This window comes from Zophobas morio, unplaced genomic scaffold (genome assembly GCF_036711695.1).
Source record: "Zophobas morio isolate AGI-343-1 ecotype UQ-CSIRO unplaced genomic scaffold, CSIRO_AGI_Zmor_V1 ptg000028l, whole genome shotgun sequence".
In the NCBI taxonomy this organism is placed as follows: domain Eukaryota; kingdom Metazoa; phylum Arthropoda; class Insecta; order Coleoptera; family Tenebrionidae; genus Zophobas; species Zophobas morio.
In genome coordinates this window covers 5,472,818-5,489,604 of record NW_026972133.1, presented here as the reverse complement: position 1 = coordinate 5,489,604, position 16,787 = coordinate 5,472,818, and the positions used below count along the sequence as shown (strand labels likewise).

The 16,787-nt window shown below is 36.1% G+C and overlaps 5 protein-coding genes across 5 annotated transcripts in view; all 5 read left to right on the top strand.

The window, feature by feature from the left end:
* LOC135137061 (uncharacterized) overlaps positions 1-16,787 on the top strand; it is a 60,900-nt gene that overhangs the window by 29,360 nt on the left and 14,753 nt on the right. The window contains exons 4-5 of the mRNA XM_064066598.1: positions 14,835-15,016; positions 15,066-15,315. Of these exons, the coding sequence (XP_063922668.1) occupies positions 14,835-15,016; positions 15,066-15,315 (432 nt within the window). The remainder of the gene's footprint in view (positions 1-14,834; positions 15,017-15,065; positions 15,316-16,787) is intronic.
* On the top strand, positions 34-1,663 carry LOC135136886 (adult-specific cuticular protein ACP-20-like). Its single transcript, XM_064066346.1, has 4 exons — positions 34-45; positions 888-1,023; positions 1,303-1,385; positions 1,436-1,663. Exons 1-4 carry the CDS (start codon positions 34-36, stop codon positions 1,661-1,663), a joined length of 459 nt encoding a protein of 152 aa, XP_063922416.1.
* Positions 3,414-4,385, top strand: LOC135136885 (adult-specific cuticular protein ACP-20-like). The gene is made up of 3 exons (XM_064066345.1): positions 3,414-3,556; positions 3,611-4,108; positions 4,158-4,385. Exons 1-3 carry the CDS (start codon positions 3,545-3,547, stop codon positions 4,383-4,385), a joined length of 738 nt encoding a protein of 245 aa, XP_063922415.1. The 5' UTR covers positions 3,414-3,544.
* Positions 6,086-7,029, top strand: LOC135136884 (adult-specific cuticular protein ACP-22-like). Its single transcript, XM_064066344.1, has 3 exons — positions 6,086-6,199; positions 6,254-6,751; positions 6,802-7,029. Exons 1-3 carry the CDS (start codon positions 6,188-6,190, stop codon positions 7,027-7,029), a joined length of 738 nt encoding a protein of 245 aa, XP_063922414.1. The 5' UTR covers positions 6,086-6,187.
* LOC135136883 (adult-specific cuticular protein ACP-20-like) lies at positions 8,870-9,746 on the top strand. Its single transcript, XM_064066343.1, has 4 exons — positions 8,870-8,916; positions 8,971-9,106; positions 9,386-9,468; positions 9,519-9,746. The coding sequence occupies exons 1-4, from the start codon at positions 8,905-8,907 to the stop codon at positions 9,744-9,746; spliced, it is 459 nt and encodes a 152-aa protein (XP_063922413.1). The 5' UTR covers positions 8,870-8,904.

Here is a 16,787-nt window from a genome sequence, read left to right as displayed (position 1 = left end):
CTTTGTACATTATAATTGAAATGGTATATAAACATGGTCATGGGCGTGAGAAATATTAACCAAAAGTTTTATTACTAGTAATTGTTATAATGGATGTGTTGTTTATTTGTTAAACGTTGCAAAGGAACCAATTCTAAAATCTTTATAACTTCACCAAAGTGTGAGAAGGAATTTTTTTACTATTTTTCACAGACTTACCAGTTGACTGTTCAAAGCGTAACCAAGGGTTAATCCGCCATTTTCTAGACACCCGGTATAATTTATATATTTTCCTAATTACAATAATTGTCTATAAAAATTGGATAATTTTGATAACATTATTATTATTATGTATGATTTATTGTTGTCACATATGGGTTGAATGAATACAGCATAACAGTTATGTTTCGAAAATATCAAAAATTTTACCGCCATATATAAATATCGCATAAAATTTTAATTTCTATCGTTATCGACACAAAATTTTCAAAAAGACATGAATTTAAATATAAAAATCAATAAATCAATTCCACACTAATGAATTATTCATTTTTGCATTAAATCTATCTCGTTCTTTATGTAAATGTATTTTTTATCCACCTCTAACCCGAAACAGTTTCTATTATCTTTCTTATTGATTAGTACGCATGTGTTTTATGGGTCTTATGTAAAAATCTAGAGTGTTCATAATTTTTGACACGAAACCCTCGTACCAACTTTTAATTATATAACGGTCGCTATCGAAATATTAGCAGTGAATGTATTATTAGCGAACTATATAAGATATTTGTCGGCAGTGGAGAGTCAGTTCAGATCAGTGCTTCAAACACCAAAGAAAAGCAATGTTTTCAAAAGTAACATCAAATTACCTATTACGTAAATTTTTTATTAAAACGTCGTTCTTACAGATTTTAGGAATTGCCCTTTTGGCAACTTGCATCAACGCCCAGTACCACGAGCAACAAGGACACGGTTCTTCCTACATTTCTTTCACACAGGATGCAGGACATTCTGGACTCAGATTAGGCTCTTTGGGTTTGGGTGGCTACGGAGGTAGCTCTCTCGGAGGATATGGAAGATCCGCTGGTTCTTCGTCCGGTGGCCACCAAGGTTCTTCCTACATCTCCTACTCCCAAGGAGGACACAGCGGTTCGTCTCTCGGTCTTGGTGGTTTTTCATCTTCTGGAGGTTCTTCTTCCGGTCACGGCTCTTCGTACATTTCCTACTCGCAAGGAGGACACGGTGGTTCAAGCGGCGGCTCCTCTTTAGGAAGCTCTGGGGGTTCTTCTGGTCATGGTCCTTCGTACATTTCTTATTCCCAAGGAGGCTCTGGATCTTCTCTGGGTGGTTCAATCGGGCATGCCATTCCCGTAATTCAGGCTGAAAGTCACCATGAGGAACACCACGTAAGCTGGATAGAGCTAGTTTGATTATTGTTATTGACGATTTTGTGTAGGCTCCAGCTAAGTACCAGTTCAAATATGGCGTACAAGATAAACACACCGGTGATATCAAGCAACACGAAGAAACTCGTGACGGACATGTAGTTAAAGGGTCGTACTCTCTCCATGAACCCGATGGTACCATTTTGACTGTGCACTACACTGCTGATAAGAAGAGTGGGTTCAATGCGGTGGTTCAAAGGTCCGGACATGCCACACACCCCCAGAAGTCTCACCATTAAGATGTTGTTATTGTTTGAATAGTTTATATTTTTGTACTTTTATTTATTTTTAAATAAAGAGTTTCTATTTTTTTAAAAGGTACTTTTTAATTCTTACGTTGAAATAAAACCATGAACAGTAAATTAAGCAAACATGAGTAATTTTCTAGCATAAAAAAATGCAGTTGCTAGTATAATAACTGTATATTATTGCTACAGGAATAAATCAAGATTTGTAACGAAACGAAGAGGTTACATAATTGACAAATCAAATTTTTAAACATATTAGGTGAAAAATAGAGATGAGTTATGCCGTAAAATTAAATCTAATAATACATGTATCACATTATGAACAAATAATGTTTTTGGTGTAATAGCCTAATGCAGCTGACAGAAATTGCTTGAAAATCTCTATTTTACATGGTAAACTAAAACTGATTTTGGCAAATAGCATATCCTCTAAGAAAAAACAGGGTGGGTGGGCGGGACTAGTCTCTGCTGGAATAAGACCGATTTTGGCAAATACCATACTCCCTGAGAAAAGAGAGGGTGGATGGACCAAGTACCTGCTAAGATAAGAGTGATTTTGCCAAATGACATATCTTCTAAGAAAAGAGAGGGTGGGTGGGCGGGGCTAATACTTGCTAACATAAGGCTGTTTTTGGCAAATGATATACCCTCTAAGAAGAGACAGGGTGGGTGGGTGGGGCTAGTATCTTCCAAGATAAGAGTGATTTTGGCAAATGAGATATCCTTTAAGAAAAGAGAGTGCTGGTGGGCCGGTCTAGTATCTACTTGTTAAAATAAGACCCAATATAGCAAATGACAGTTCATCCATCAAGGGAACACCAGATTCCTTCAAATTTTTCCGAAAATAAAACACCAGGGGACCCAAAATTAACTGCGAACATTTTAAACGCAGTGTTATGAAAACTTTGACAATTTTTGATAAAGTCAAACATTTTTAACTGCTTACTCCATTTTTGCTGATTTGTACCTTCGCTTTATTTCAGGCAAATATTGTTCTCAAATGGAATTTTATCAAATTCCTTCAAAAACGACACATTCATATCTTTGTACATTATAACTGAAATGGTAAATAAACATGGTCATGGGTGTGAGAAATATTAACTAAAAGTTTTATTACTATAGTAATTGTTACAATGGATGTGTTGTTTATTTGTTAAACGTAGCAATGGAATCAATTTTAAAATCATTATAATTACACCAAAATGTGAGAAGGAATTTTTTTACTATTTTTCCCAGACTTTCAAGTTGACTGTTCAAAGCGTAACGAAAAGATAATCCGCCATTTTCTAGACACCCGGTATAATCTATATTTTTTCCTAGTTAAAATAATTGTTTATAAAAATTAGATAATTTTTATAACAATATTGTTATTATGTATGATTTATTGGTGTCACATACGGGATACGGGTTACATGAATACACCATAACAGTTATCTTTGGAAAATATAAAAAATTTTACCACCACATTTAAATATCACCTAAAATATTAATTTGTATCGTTATCGACACAAAGTTTTACAAAAGACATAGATTTAAATAAAAAAATTAATAAATCAGTTCCACACTAATGAATTATTCATTTTTACATTAAATCTGTCTCATTCTTTATGTAAATGTGTTTTTTATGCACCTCTAACCCGAAACAGTTTCTATTATCTTTCTTGTTGATTAGTACGCATGTGTTTTATGGGTCTTATGTAAAAATCTAGAGTGTTCATAATTTTTGACACGAAACCCTCGTCCCAACTTTTAATTATATAACTGTCGCTATCTAAATATTAGCAGTGAATGTATTATTTGTTAACTATATAAGACACTTGTCGGCAGTGGAGAGTCAGTTCAGATCAGTGCTTCGAACACCAAAGAAAAACAATGTTTTCAAAAGTAAATTCAAATTACCAATTACGCCAATTTTTTATTAAAACTTCGTTGTTACAGATTTTAGGAATTGCCCTTTTGGCAACTTACATCAACGCTCAGTACCACGACCAACAAGGACACGGTTCTTCATACATTTCTTTCACACAGGATGCAGGACATTCTGGACTCGGATTAAGTTCTTTGGGTTTGGGTGGCTACGGAGGTAGCTCTCTCGGAGGATATGGAAGTTCCGGTGGTTCTTCGTCCGGTGGTCACCAAGGTTCTTCCTACATCTCCTACTCCCAAGGAGGACACAGCGGTTCGTCTCTCGGTCTTGGTGGTTCTTCATCTTCTGGAGGTTCTTCTTCCGGTCACGGCTCTTCGTACATTTCCTACTCGCAAGGAGGACACGGTGGTTCAAGTGGCGGCTCCTCTTTAGGAAGCTCAAGCGGTTCTTCTGGTCATGGTTCTTCATACATTTCTTATTCGCAAGGAGGCGCCGGATCTTCTCTCGGTGGTTCAATCGGGCATGCCATTCCCTTAATTCAGACTGAAAGTCACCATGAGGAACACCACGTAAGTTGTCTACAGTTATTTTAGTTATTGTTTTTGACGTTTTGTGCAGGCTCCAGCTAAGTACCAGTTCAAATATGGCGTACAAGATAAACACACTGGCGATATCAAGCAACACGAAGAAACTCGTGACGGACATGTAGTTAAAGGGTCGTACTCTCTCCATGAACCCGATGGTACCATTTTGACTGTGCACTACACTGCTGATAAGAAGAGTGGGTTCAATGCGGTGGTTCAAAGATCCGGACATGCTACTCACCCCCAGAAGTCCGACCATTGAGATGTTGTTATTGTTTGAATAGTTTATATTTTTGTACTTTTATTTATTTTTAAATAAAGAGTTTCTATTTTTTTAAAATGTACTTTTTAATTCTTACGTTGAAATAAAACTATGAACAGGAAATTAAGCAAAAATGAGTAATTTTCTAGCTTAAAAAAATGCAGTTGCTTGTATAATAACTGTATATTATTGCTACAGGAATAAATCAAGATTTGTAACAAAACGAAAAGGTTACATAATTGACAAATCAAATTTTTAAACATATTAGGTGAAAAATAGAGATGAGTTATGTCGTAAAAATAAATCTAATAATACATGTATCACATTATGAACAAATAATGTCCTTGGTACAACAACTTGATGTCTCTGACAGAAAATGCTTGAAAATCTCTACTTTACCTGCTAAGCTAAAACTAATTTTGGCAAATAACATACGCTCTAAGAAAAATAGGGTGGATGGATCAAGTACCTGATAACATAAGAGTGATTTTGGCAAATGACATATCTTCTAAGAAAAGAAAGGGTGGGTGGGCGGGGCTAGTGTCTGGCAAGATAAGAGTGATTTTGGCAAATGAGATATCATGTAAGAAAAGACAGGGTGGGTGGGCGGGGCTACTGTCTGCCAAATAATAGTGATTTTGGCAATTGAGATATCCTTTAAGAATAGAGAAAGCTGGGGGACCGATCTAGTACCTACTTGTTAAAATAAGACCGAATATGGCAAATGACAGTTCATTCATCAAGGGAACACCAGATTCCTTCAAATTTTTCCGAAAATAAAACACCAGGAAACCCAAAATTAACTGCGAACATTTTAGACGCAGGGTTATGAAAACTTTAACAATTTTTGATAACGTCAAACGTCAAATATTTTTAACTGCTTACTCGATTTTTGCTGATTTGTACCTTCGCTTTATATCAGGCAAATATTGTTCTCAAATGGAATTTTATCAAATTATTTCAAAAACAACACATTCATATCTTTGTACATTATAATTGAAATGGTATATAAACATGGTCATGGGCGTGAGAAATATTAACCAAAAGTTTTATTACTAGTAATTGTTATAATGCATGTGTTGTTTATTTGTTAAACGTAGCAAAGGAACCAATTTTAAAATCATTATAACTTCACCAAAGAGTGAGAAGGAATTTTTTTACTATTTTTCACAGACTTACCAGTTGACTCTTCAAAGCGTAACGAAGAGTTAATCCGCCATTTTCTAGACACCCGGTATAATTTATATATTTTCCTAATTACAATAATTGTTTATAAAAATTGGATAATTTTGATAACATTATTATTATTTTGTATGATTTATTGGTGTCACATATGAGTTGAATGAATACAGCATAACAGTTATCTTTCGAAAATATCAAAAATTTTACCACCATATATAAATATCGCATAAAATTTTAATTTCTATCGTTATCGATACAAAATTTTCAAAAAGACATGAATTTAAATATAAAAATCAGTAAATCAATTCCACACTAATGAATTATTCATTTTTACATTAAATCTATCTCGTTCTTTATGTAAATGTATTTTTTATCCACCTCTAACCCGAAACAGTTTCTATTATCTTTCTTGTTGATTAGTACGCATGTGTTTTATGGGTCTTATGTAAAAATCTAGAGTGTTCATAATTTTTGACACGAAACCCTCGTCCCAACTTTTAATTATATAACTGTCGCTATCTAAATATTAGCAGTGAATGTATTATTTGTTAACTATATAAGACACTTGTCGGCAGTGGAGAGTCAGTTCAGATCAGTGCTTCAAACACCAAAGAAGAACAATGTTTTCAAAAGTAAATTCAAATTACCAATTACGCCAATTTTTTATTAAAACTTCGTTGTTACAGATTTTAGGAATTGCCCTTTTGGCAACTTACATCAACGCCCAGTACCACGAGCAACAAGGACACGGTTCTTCCTACATTTCTTTCACACAGGATGCAGGACAGTCTGGACTCGGATTAGGCTCTTTGGGTTTGGGTGGCTACGGAGGTAGCTCTCTCGGAGGATATGGAAGTTCCGGTGGTTCTTCGTCCGGTGGCCACCAAGGTTCTTCCTACATCTCCTACTCCCAAGGAGGACACAGCGGTTCGTCTCTCGGTCTTGGTGGTTCTTCATCTTCTGGAGGTTCTTCTTCCGGTCACGGCTCTTCGTACATTTCCTACTCGCAAGAAGGACACGGTGGTTCAAGTGGTGGCTCCTCTTTGGGAAGCTTTGGGGGTTCTTCTGGTCATGGTTCTTCGTACATTTCTTATTCGCAAGGAGGCGCCGGATCTTCTCTCGGTGGTTCAATCGGGCATGCCATTCCCGTAATTCAGACTGAAAGTCACCACGAAGAACACCACGTAAGTTGTGTAGAGTTATTTTGGTTGTTGTTATTGACGTTTTTGTGTAGGCTCCAGCTAAGTACCAGTTCAAATATGGCGTACAAGATAAACACACTGGTGATATCAAGCAACACGAAGAAACTCGTGACGGACATGTAGTTAAAGGGTCGTACTCTCTCCATGAACCCGATGGTACCATTTTGACAGTGCACTACACTGCTGATAAGAAGAGTGGGTTCAATGCGGTGGTTCAAAGGTCCGGACATGCTACACACCCCCAGAAGTCTCACCATTAAAATGTTGTTGTTGTTTGAATAGTTTATATTTTTGTACTTTTATTTATTTTTTAAATAAAGAGTTTCTAGTTTTTTAAAAGGTACTTTTTAATTCTTACGTTGAAATAAAACTATGAACAGGTAAATTAAGCAAAAATGAGTAATTTTCTAGCATAAAAAATGCAGTTGCTTGAATAATAACTGTATATTATTGCTACAGGAATAAATCAAGATTTGTAACAAAACGAAAAGGTTACATAATTGACAAATTAAATTTTTAAATATATTAGGTGAAAAATAGAGATGAGTTATGCCGTAAAAGCAAATCTAATAATAATACATGTATCACATTATGTACAAATTGTGTCCTCCTTGGTACAACAACTTGATGCCGCTGACAGAAAATGCTTGAAAATCTCTACTTTACCTGCTAAGCTAAAACTAATTTTGGCAAATAACATACTCTCTAAGAAAAAATGTGGTGGGTGGGGCTAGCCTCTGCTGGAATAAGACCGATTTTGGCAAATGGCATACTCCCTGAGAAAAGAGAGGGTGGATGGATCAAGTACCTGATAAGATAAGAGTGATTTTGGCAAATGACGTATCTTCTAAGAAAAGAAAGGGTGGGTGGGCGGGGCTAGTGTCTGCCAAGATAAGAGTGATTTTGGCAAATGAGATATCCTGTAAGAAAAGTCAGGGTGGGTGGGTGGGGCTACTGTCTGCCAAAATAATAGTGATTTTGGTAATTGAGATATCCTTTAAGAAAAGAGAAAGCTGGTGGGCCGGTCTAGTACCTACTTGTTAAAATAAGACCGAATATGGCAAATCACAGTTCATCCACCAAGAAAACACCAGATTCCTTCAAATTTTTCCGAAAATAGAACACCAGGGGACCCAAAATTAACTGCGAACATTTTAAAGGCAGTTTTATGAAAACTTTGACAATTTTTGATAACGTCAAACATTTTTAACTGCTTACTCGATTTTTGCTGATTTGTACCTTCGCTTTATATCAGGCAAATATTATTCTCAAATGGAATTTTATCAAATTATTTCAAAAAGAACACAAACATATCTTTGTACATTATAACTGAAACGGTATATAAACATGGTCATAGACGTGAGAAATATTAACCAAAAGTTTTATTACTAGTAATTGTTACAATGGATGTGTTGTTTATTTGTTAAACGTAGCAAGGGAACCAATTTTAAAATCGTTGTAATTTCACCAAAGTGTGAGAAGGATTTTTTTTACTATTTTTCACAGACTTACCAGTTGATTCTTCAAAGCGTACCGAAAAGTTAATCCGTCATTTTCTGGACACCCGGTATAATTTATATATTTTCCTAGTTGCAATAATTGTTTATAAAAATTGGATAATTTTGATAACATTATTATTATTATGTATGATTTATTGGTGTCACATACGGGTTGAATGAATACAGCATAACAGTTATCTTTCGAAAATATCAAAAATTTTACCACCACATTTAAATATCACCTAAAATATTAATTTGTATCGTAATCGACACAAAGTTTTAAAAAAGACATAGATTTAAATAAAAAAATTAATAAATCAGTTCCACACTAATGAATTATTCATTTTTACATTAAATCTCTCACGTTCTTTATGTAAATGTATTTTTTATCCACCTCTAACCCGAAACAGTTTCTATTATCTTTCTTGTTGATTAGTACGCATGTGTTTTATGGGTCTTATGTAAAAATCTAGAGTGTTCATAATTTTTGACACGAAACCCTCGTACCAACTTTTAATTATATAACTGTCGCTATCTAAATATTAGCAGTGAATGTATTATTTGTTAACTATATAAGACACTTGTCGGCAGTAGAGAGTCAGTTCAGATCAGTGCTTTAAACACCAAAGAAAAACAATGTTTTCAAAAGTAAATTCAAATTACCAATTACGCCAATTTTTTATTAAAACTTCGTTGTTACAGATTTTAGGAATTGCCCTTTTGGCAACTTACATCAACGCCCAGTACCACGAGCAACAAGGACACGGTTCTTCCTACATTTCTTTCACACAAGATGCAGGACATTCTGGACTCGGATTAGGCTCTTTGGGTTTGAGTGGCTACGGAGGTAGCTCTCTCGGAGGATATGGAAGTTCCGGTGGTTCTTCGTCCGGTGGCCACCAAGGTTCTTCCTACATCTCCTACTCCCAAGGAGGACACAGCGGTTCGTCTCTCGGTCTTGGTGGTTCTTCATCTTCTGGAGGTTCTTCTTCTGGTCACGGCTCTTCATACATTTCCTACTCGCAAGGAGGACACGGTGGTACAAGCGGCGGCTCCTCTTTGGGAAGCTCTGGGAGTTCTTCTGGTCATGGTTCCTCGTACATTTCTTATTCGCAAGGAGGCGCCGGATCTTCTCTTGGTGGTTCAATCGGGCATGCCATTCCCGTAATTCAGACTGAAAGTCACCATGAGGAACACCACGTAAGTAGTCTAGAGTTATTTTGGTTATTGTTTTTGACGTTTTTGTGTAGGCTCCAGCTAAGTACCAGTTCAAATATGGCGTACAAGATAAACACACCGGTGATATCAAGCAACACGAAGAAACTCGTGACGGACATGTAGTTAAAGGATCGTACTCTCTCCATGAACCCGATGGTACCATTTTGACTGTGCACTACACTGCTGATAAGAAGAGTGGCTTCAATGCGGTGGTTCAAAGGTCCGGACATGCTACTCACCCCCAGAAGTCTCACCATTAAGATGTTGTTGTTGTTTGAATAGTTTATATTTTTGTACTTTTATTTATTTTTTAAATAAAGAGTTTTTATTTTTTTAAAAGGTACTTTTTAGTTCTTACGTTGAAATAAAACGATGAAAAGTAAATTAAGAGAGAAAGCAAAAATGAGTAATTTCTAGCATAAAAAAATGCAGTTTCTAGTAGAATAATTTATTAATGCTACAGGAGTAAATCAAGAATTGTAACAAAAACAAAAAGTTACATATTTAACAAATCAAGTTTTTAGACATATTATGATTTTTCTGAGGTACATGGGAATTATATTTTCAAGTAGAATTTCTCCCGTACAACACAATAATCGTGTAAATATACAAATAAACGACTTTTGGCACAAAATACGATTCCTAGTTCTTATAAAAAAAATTGTTCAGAACCTGGATGTTATCCGGTGATTTCAATATTTTTGGAAAATTTCTCTTGTTTTCTTCTTAAAGTAGATCAAAATGCATAAGAAAATGTAAATGTTGCCATAGTTTACCCATTTTTAAATTTTTAGTGACAGTTCATGTGATAATGGAAGACTGTCACTGCTATATTGATCTCCACTAAACGTTCGAACATTCGTACTCAATATTTTGAAATATTTTTTCTAAGAGGCAACTTAAATTTTTTAAAGGAATCGAGGTCTTGGAAATAATTTTTCGATATTAGTTGAAAAATAGAGATCAGTTATGCCGTAAAAGTAAATCTAAGCATATATGTATCACGTTATGAACAAATAATATCCTTGGTGTAATAACCTAATGGAGCTGACAGAAAATCTATGCTTTACTTACTAGGCTAAAATTGATTTTGGCAAATAACATACGCTCTAAGAAAAGACCGGGTGGGTGGGCGGGGCTAGCACCTGCTAAGGTAAAACTAATTTTGGCAAATAACATACCCTCAAAGAAAAAACAGGGTGGGTGGGCGGGGCTAATGTCTGCCAAGGTAAGAGCGATTTTGCTGGTGAGCGAGTCTAGTACCTACTTGTGAAAATAAGATCGATTTTGGCAAATGACAGTTCATCCAACAACAAAACACCAGATTCCTTTAAATTTATCCTATTTTTCCCAGACTAATCTGTTTGACTGTTAAGAGCGTAGCGATAAGTTAATTCGCCATTTTCCAGACACCCGGTATAATTTATATTTTTTCCTAGTAACAAAAATTGTTTATAACAATTAGATAATTTTGATAATATTATTATTATTATTATGCATGATTTTTGGTGTCACATCACAAAATTGTAAGAAAGGACCTATATTTGAATATAAAAATAAATTAATTAATTCCATGCTAATGAATAATTTATTTTTGAATTAAATATGTCTCGTTCTTTATGTAAATGTATTTTTTCATGCACCTCTAAGCCGAAAGAATTTCTATTATCTTTCTTATTGACTGGTATGCATATATTTTATGGGCTTATGTAAAAATCTAGAGTGTACATAATTTTTGAAACAAAACCCTCGCACCAGGTTTTAATTATATAACGGTCTATATCTAAATATTAGCAGTGAATGGAAATATTTACGAACTATATAAGACACTTGTAGGCAGTGGAGAGTCAGTTCAGATCAGTGCTCCAAACACCAAAGAAAAGCAATGTTTTCAAAAGTAATTAACGTTATCAATTACGTTCAATTTTTCCTAAAATGTCGTTCTTACAGATTTTAGGAATTGCCCTTTTGGCAACTTACATCAATGCCCAGTACCACGAGCAACAAGGACACGGTTCTTCCTACATTTCTTTCACACAAGATGCAGGACATTCCGGATTAGGATCTTTGGATTTGGGTGGCTACGGAGGTGGTTCTTCGTCCGGTGGTCACCAAGGTTCTTCATACATTTCCTACTCCCAAGGAGGTCACAGTGGTGCATCTCTTGGACTTGGTGGTTCTTCATCTTCTGGAGGTTCTTCGACTGGGTATGGTCACCACGAGGAACACCACGTAAGTTGGATAGGATTATTTTGATTATTGTTGTTGACGTTTTTGTGTAGGCTCCAGCTAAGTACCAGTTCAAATATGGCGTACAAGATAAACACACCGGTGATATCAAGCAACACGAAGAAACTCGTGACGGACATGTAGTTAAAGGATCGTACACTCTCCATGAACCCGATGGTACCATTTTGACCGTGCACTACACTGCTGATAAGAAGAGTGGGTTCAACGCGGTGGTTCACAGGTCTGGACATGCCACTCACCCCCAGAAGTCTCACCATTAAGATGTTCTTTTTTATTTAAAGATTTTATTTTTGTACTTACGTTTATTTATTTGTGATAAATAAAAAGATTCTATTTTTATAAAAAGGTATTTTTTTATTCAGACGCAGAAGTGTGTCTTGAGCAAATGAGTTAGTTGAAAAAATCTTAGTACTGTCGAATATACAAGGGAAATTACATAATTCTTCATCAATAAAAATCTATATATGTGGAAATTTCTCTTCTTTAATACTTGAATGCTGTATAAAATGACAAATCAGAACTAAGCTTAGAGCATCTATGAAGATCCACTATTGTGGTTTCTCTGTAATAAAAAACACTTTTACATTATTTGTTAAAAAGATTTAGACTTGCTCCAGGTCAGTTTCAGAGTCCACAGTGTAGAACCGTTTCAGAGTATAAATTTAAAATTTACCAAAAACATTAAATTTTGAAAAACCTAGATAAACTAAAAACCATAAATTTCTAAAACGTTCACAAAAAATTCGATCACACGAGCGATTGACATAACAGCTGTCTCATGACCTTGACCTCGATTTAATAATTAATCAATCCGACTTTTTCCTGAAAACAGACCCAACTGAAAGAACAGAACCGTAATTACATTACATTCTTAATATTCTTACTTTTCCCGCTACGTACCTCCGCGTGCACCCAGCGAAATTAATAACACCTCGCAGGTGCACTTTTAATTATGCTAATAAATTTTTTATCCGCCTCCGGTACTCGCTCGACGAAACTCATAATTATTTTTTCATCAAATAATAAAATAAATCGTGTCGATTCCGATTTGCAATTACATAAAAATACGCGTGCTCCCTTTCGGGGCCAAAAAATCTGCACACAATTATATAACGTCGCCAGTCTAAAAATACAGTGAATGTATAATTTTTACACTATAAAAGACAACGACAGACTGCGCCAAATCAGTCCAATCCGGCATTCCAAACCTCAAGACATGTTCTCCAAAGTAAGAAAACAAACGCAAAAGTGGAAACCAAAATCAACGATTTTTTTTAGGTTGTGAGTGTAGCCCTTTTGGCTGTGATCGTGCAAGCGCAGCACCACCAGCAGGGACACGCTAGTTCTTATGTAACGTTCAGCCAAGCAGGAGGACACTCAGGAGGACAAAGTCTTGGGGGGTCTTCAGGGGGATATGGGGGAGCGTCTTTGGGTTTGGGTGCCTATGGTGGTTCCAGCGGAGGGTCCGGGCATGGAGGAGCTTCGTACATTTCGTACTCTCAAGGAGGATCACACCACGCGGTACCAGTTGCAGTACCCGTGGAAACTCACCACTACGAAGATCACCATGTAAATGATATTCGTAGTTTTTTGTTCCAAGTTTTAATGTCAATCAATTTAGGCTCCTGCTAAGTATGCTTTCAAATATGGAGTTGAAGATAAGCACACCGGGGATATCAAGCAACAAGAAGAAACTAGAGATGGGGATGTAGTCAAGGGCGTGTACTCCCTCCATGAACCCGACGGTACCATCTTGACTGTCCACTACACCGCTGATAAGAAGAGTGGGTTCAATGCGGTGGTTCAAAGGCAAGGACATGCTGCCCATCCCCAGCACGGACACCACTAAGAACCTATTCATTTTCGCTCATTATCACCCATCTTGAATCACCAAACCATTATTGTTGTTATTATTGATGTTTATTTTTTTAATAAAACTATTTCCTTAAAAATATTTCTTGCATTTTATTTCGCAACAGAATAATTATTGACAATTTTATGTCTGATTCCATGATTGTCAAACAACGAATTTTGAAACACATCTGCGCAATTACAAAAACTAAATACAATGTAGAAAGTCCAAATATAATAACTCTCTTCCCGAATGGACCAACTCAAAGTAAAAGCAGTTTATTGTCCGTTTATTCCATTACAAAATATATTTTTTTCCAAACACATAAAGAGAGTTTAATCATTTCGCCGAATTTTGCAACAAAGCGCCAACTAAATTAAAAGTTTGATTACTGGCCTGGGGCAAGCACCTGAAACACAGCCCGTCTAATCTAGTCCATTTTGAAGCCGTCACTCCGGAGTCATACAAAGTGGCTTTTTTATCCCCGCGTACACACAATTTTTCTCGTTACACATTTAATTACTCAAGAAAAAGAGAAACCAAAGCTCCGGGCCACAGACCAAATGCGCCAAATTAATAACACACACGATTTACATTCATCGATCATTTTTTGCGCTAATTGTCAATCAATCACTCATTATGTAATTTAAGAGTACCTCTTACAAGATTTTCGCCTGTTTTTCACATATTTATTGAATTATTAAGAAGCTTGATGAGGTGCTGTCAGATGCGATGCCTCAGGTCACGCATTTAATAAGCTTGTGTTGATTTAATAATGCGGTACCACCCATATGCACTAATTAAGTCACCGAGGTGTCTCAATTGCATTTTTTTTTAAAGCTTGACCAACACTTCCTTTCTCGACGTATTTCGGGAGTAGCACGCAGGTTAGTAAATTACATAACTTGAATATTGTTAATCGTTGGACAATGATCAGGGGAGTGAGTGCGAGTTTTTTTCGATATATAAGAGCACCCGAGTACTACCAAGTCAGTGCAATCAATCAAGCGAAACCAACACAATGTTCGCCAAAGTGAGTTCAAATATTGGAGTGTACAAACTTTATAATTATTATTTAATATTTTGTTGTAGATTTTAAGTGTGTCTTTGTTGGTGGTGTCCATCAACGCCGCCCCTCAACACTACCACCAAGCTGATCAAGGGCACGCCACGTCGTACTCTTCGGTCACCACGCACCTGCAAGGACACGGCGGTGTCGTTCAAGCCGCCCCCGTGCTCGTCAAAGCCGCCCCCGTGGTGGCCGTTCATTCCGCAGGACACGCACAGTCGTACTCTAATATCGGAATAGGACATGTCGCCGCCCCCGTAGTTCACGCCGCTCCTGTACTTCATGCCGCCCCCGTTATTGCTCATGCTGCCCCAGTTATTGCTCATGCTGCCCCCGCCCATCACGCAGTCGACTACTACGTAAGTACCTTATGGTGTACAAACTCAGCTAAATGTGGTACTGTTTCAGGCGCATCCCAAATATGAGTTCCAGTACGGCGTACAGGATCATCATACCGGCGATATTAAGTCTCAGCATGAAACCAGAGATGGGGATGTCGTAAAGGGCGAATATTCCCTTCACGAACCCGATGGTACCGTTCTTAGGGTACAATACACCGCTGATAAGCACAATGGGTTCAACGCTGTGGTACATAGGGAAGGACATGCCGCCCATCCCCAACATGTTGCCAAGGCTGTAGTGGCAGTACCTGTTCATCATCATTAGAGTACTAGATGGTGGTACCTTGTTGCATCGTCATTTTATTTTATCATGTTTCATTGTGGTTGTTTTACATGAATAAATTTATTTTTTTATTACTTTTACGCACGCATTTTTGTTATTCTCCCGATTTTATAGAAGTTTGAAGTACTTTGGTACTGTCGAAGTTGCAAAAATCCTTACAGGCTTTAATAAGAGTTTGAATTAGTACAGACAGCAAAACATAGCAGTTTCGTCTTGGTAGTACTCAATTCTGGACTTATTTTAAAAAACAACATTTTGTTTGTCAGTTCCATTTACATTTTGTCTAGACCGGACAGACTATGATTTATTGACCTGATTATCAAGTTAGATAACTACCGGATGACTATTAATGTTTGTGATTTATTTGGTTGTCAACATATTTAAAATTTTATTATGACAATACCTCGTGTCAAAATTGACAATTTAGAAATGCCATGTTAACATTGCCGCCAACAATCCAGAATTGCCAACCCAAAAATTTTCTTCAATCATTAATAGTCACGCGTTACTATTTAATCAAGACATATTGTGTTTTTTGTATGATGTATGTCGTCATTATGACCTGAATTATATAATTTCAAACAAGAATGAACGTAGATATTTTTTACATTTATAGATTTTAGGGTTATCGTACTAAAATTTTAATAAATCTCCTTTGTATGGTACCTACTTTAGTTTAAATCATACCACTAAGGGCGTTGTTAATTTTATCTTTGCATTAAAAAATGTCACCAGATCTTAGAAAAATATTAAAAATTGAAACTAAGACAATTTGTACTTAGTAGGTAATTGGACAGATTTTTAAATTTCCTGAAAAAAAGTCACTAAAGTACCATTGCCGATCTCTCAAGTTCAAAACTATAGATACAGAGGTGACTATGAAATTTGATTTATTTTTTTGTCTAAAATTTTAAACTTACCTAAGAGGTTACACTCTTTTCGTAAAATGAAAAAATAGTACCTAAAAGCACCACATAATTTAACTGAGATCAAGAGATCGCTTTTCAAACCGACTGAAGACAAGTAGGTGTTAATCTAAATGTGTCTTTAATAAAAACTGGATCATCTCTATCTTCGTCTATGAACTTCCATCCCAAAAATCCATCTAGGAAGTACCACCTAATCCAAAAATTATCGACCTCAGTTTAGATAGTCATTAAGTCATAATATCCACTTATGAATTATGAACTGTCAGCTACGAAACCGTGGCACCACTTATTAACATGTAATAAGTTAGCTTTGATTTAATAATACGGTACCACCCATATGCATTAATTAAATCACCTGGTGTCTCAATTGCACTTTTTCTAAATGCTTGACCAATAATTCCTTTCTCGCCGTATTTCGGGACCAGCACGCAAGTTCCTTAATGAAATTACATAACTCGATCATTGTTAATCGATCAAACAAACAGGGGAGTGAGTGTGTGTTTTTTCCGATATATAA

Coding starts and splice junctions, on each gene's coding strand:
- LOC135136884 (XM_064066344.1), top strand. Junction 6,752..6,801: donor GTCACCACGAAGAACACCAC/GTAAGTTGTGTA, acceptor GTTTTTGTGTAG/GCTCCAGCTAAGTACCAGTT.
- LOC135136883 (XM_064066343.1), top strand. Junction 9,107..9,385: donor AGGCTCTTTGGGTTTGAGTG/GCTACGGAGGTA, acceptor CTTATTCGCAAG/GAGGCGCCGGATCTTCTCTT. Junction 9,469..9,518: donor GTCACCATGAGGAACACCAC/GTAAGTAGTCTA, acceptor GTTTTTGTGTAG/GCTCCAGCTAAGTACCAGTT.
- LOC135136885 (XM_064066345.1), top strand. Junction 4,109..4,157: donor GTCACCATGAGGAACACCAC/GTAAGTTGTCTA, acceptor CGTTTTGTGCAG/GCTCCAGCTAAGTACCAGTT.
- LOC135136886 (XM_064066346.1), top strand. Junction 1,024..1,302: donor AGGCTCTTTGGGTTTGGGTG/GCTACGGAGGTA, acceptor CTTATTCCCAAG/GAGGCTCTGGATCTTCTCTG. Junction 1,386..1,435: donor GTCACCATGAGGAACACCAC/GTAAGCTGGATA, acceptor GATTTTGTGTAG/GCTCCAGCTAAGTACCAGTT.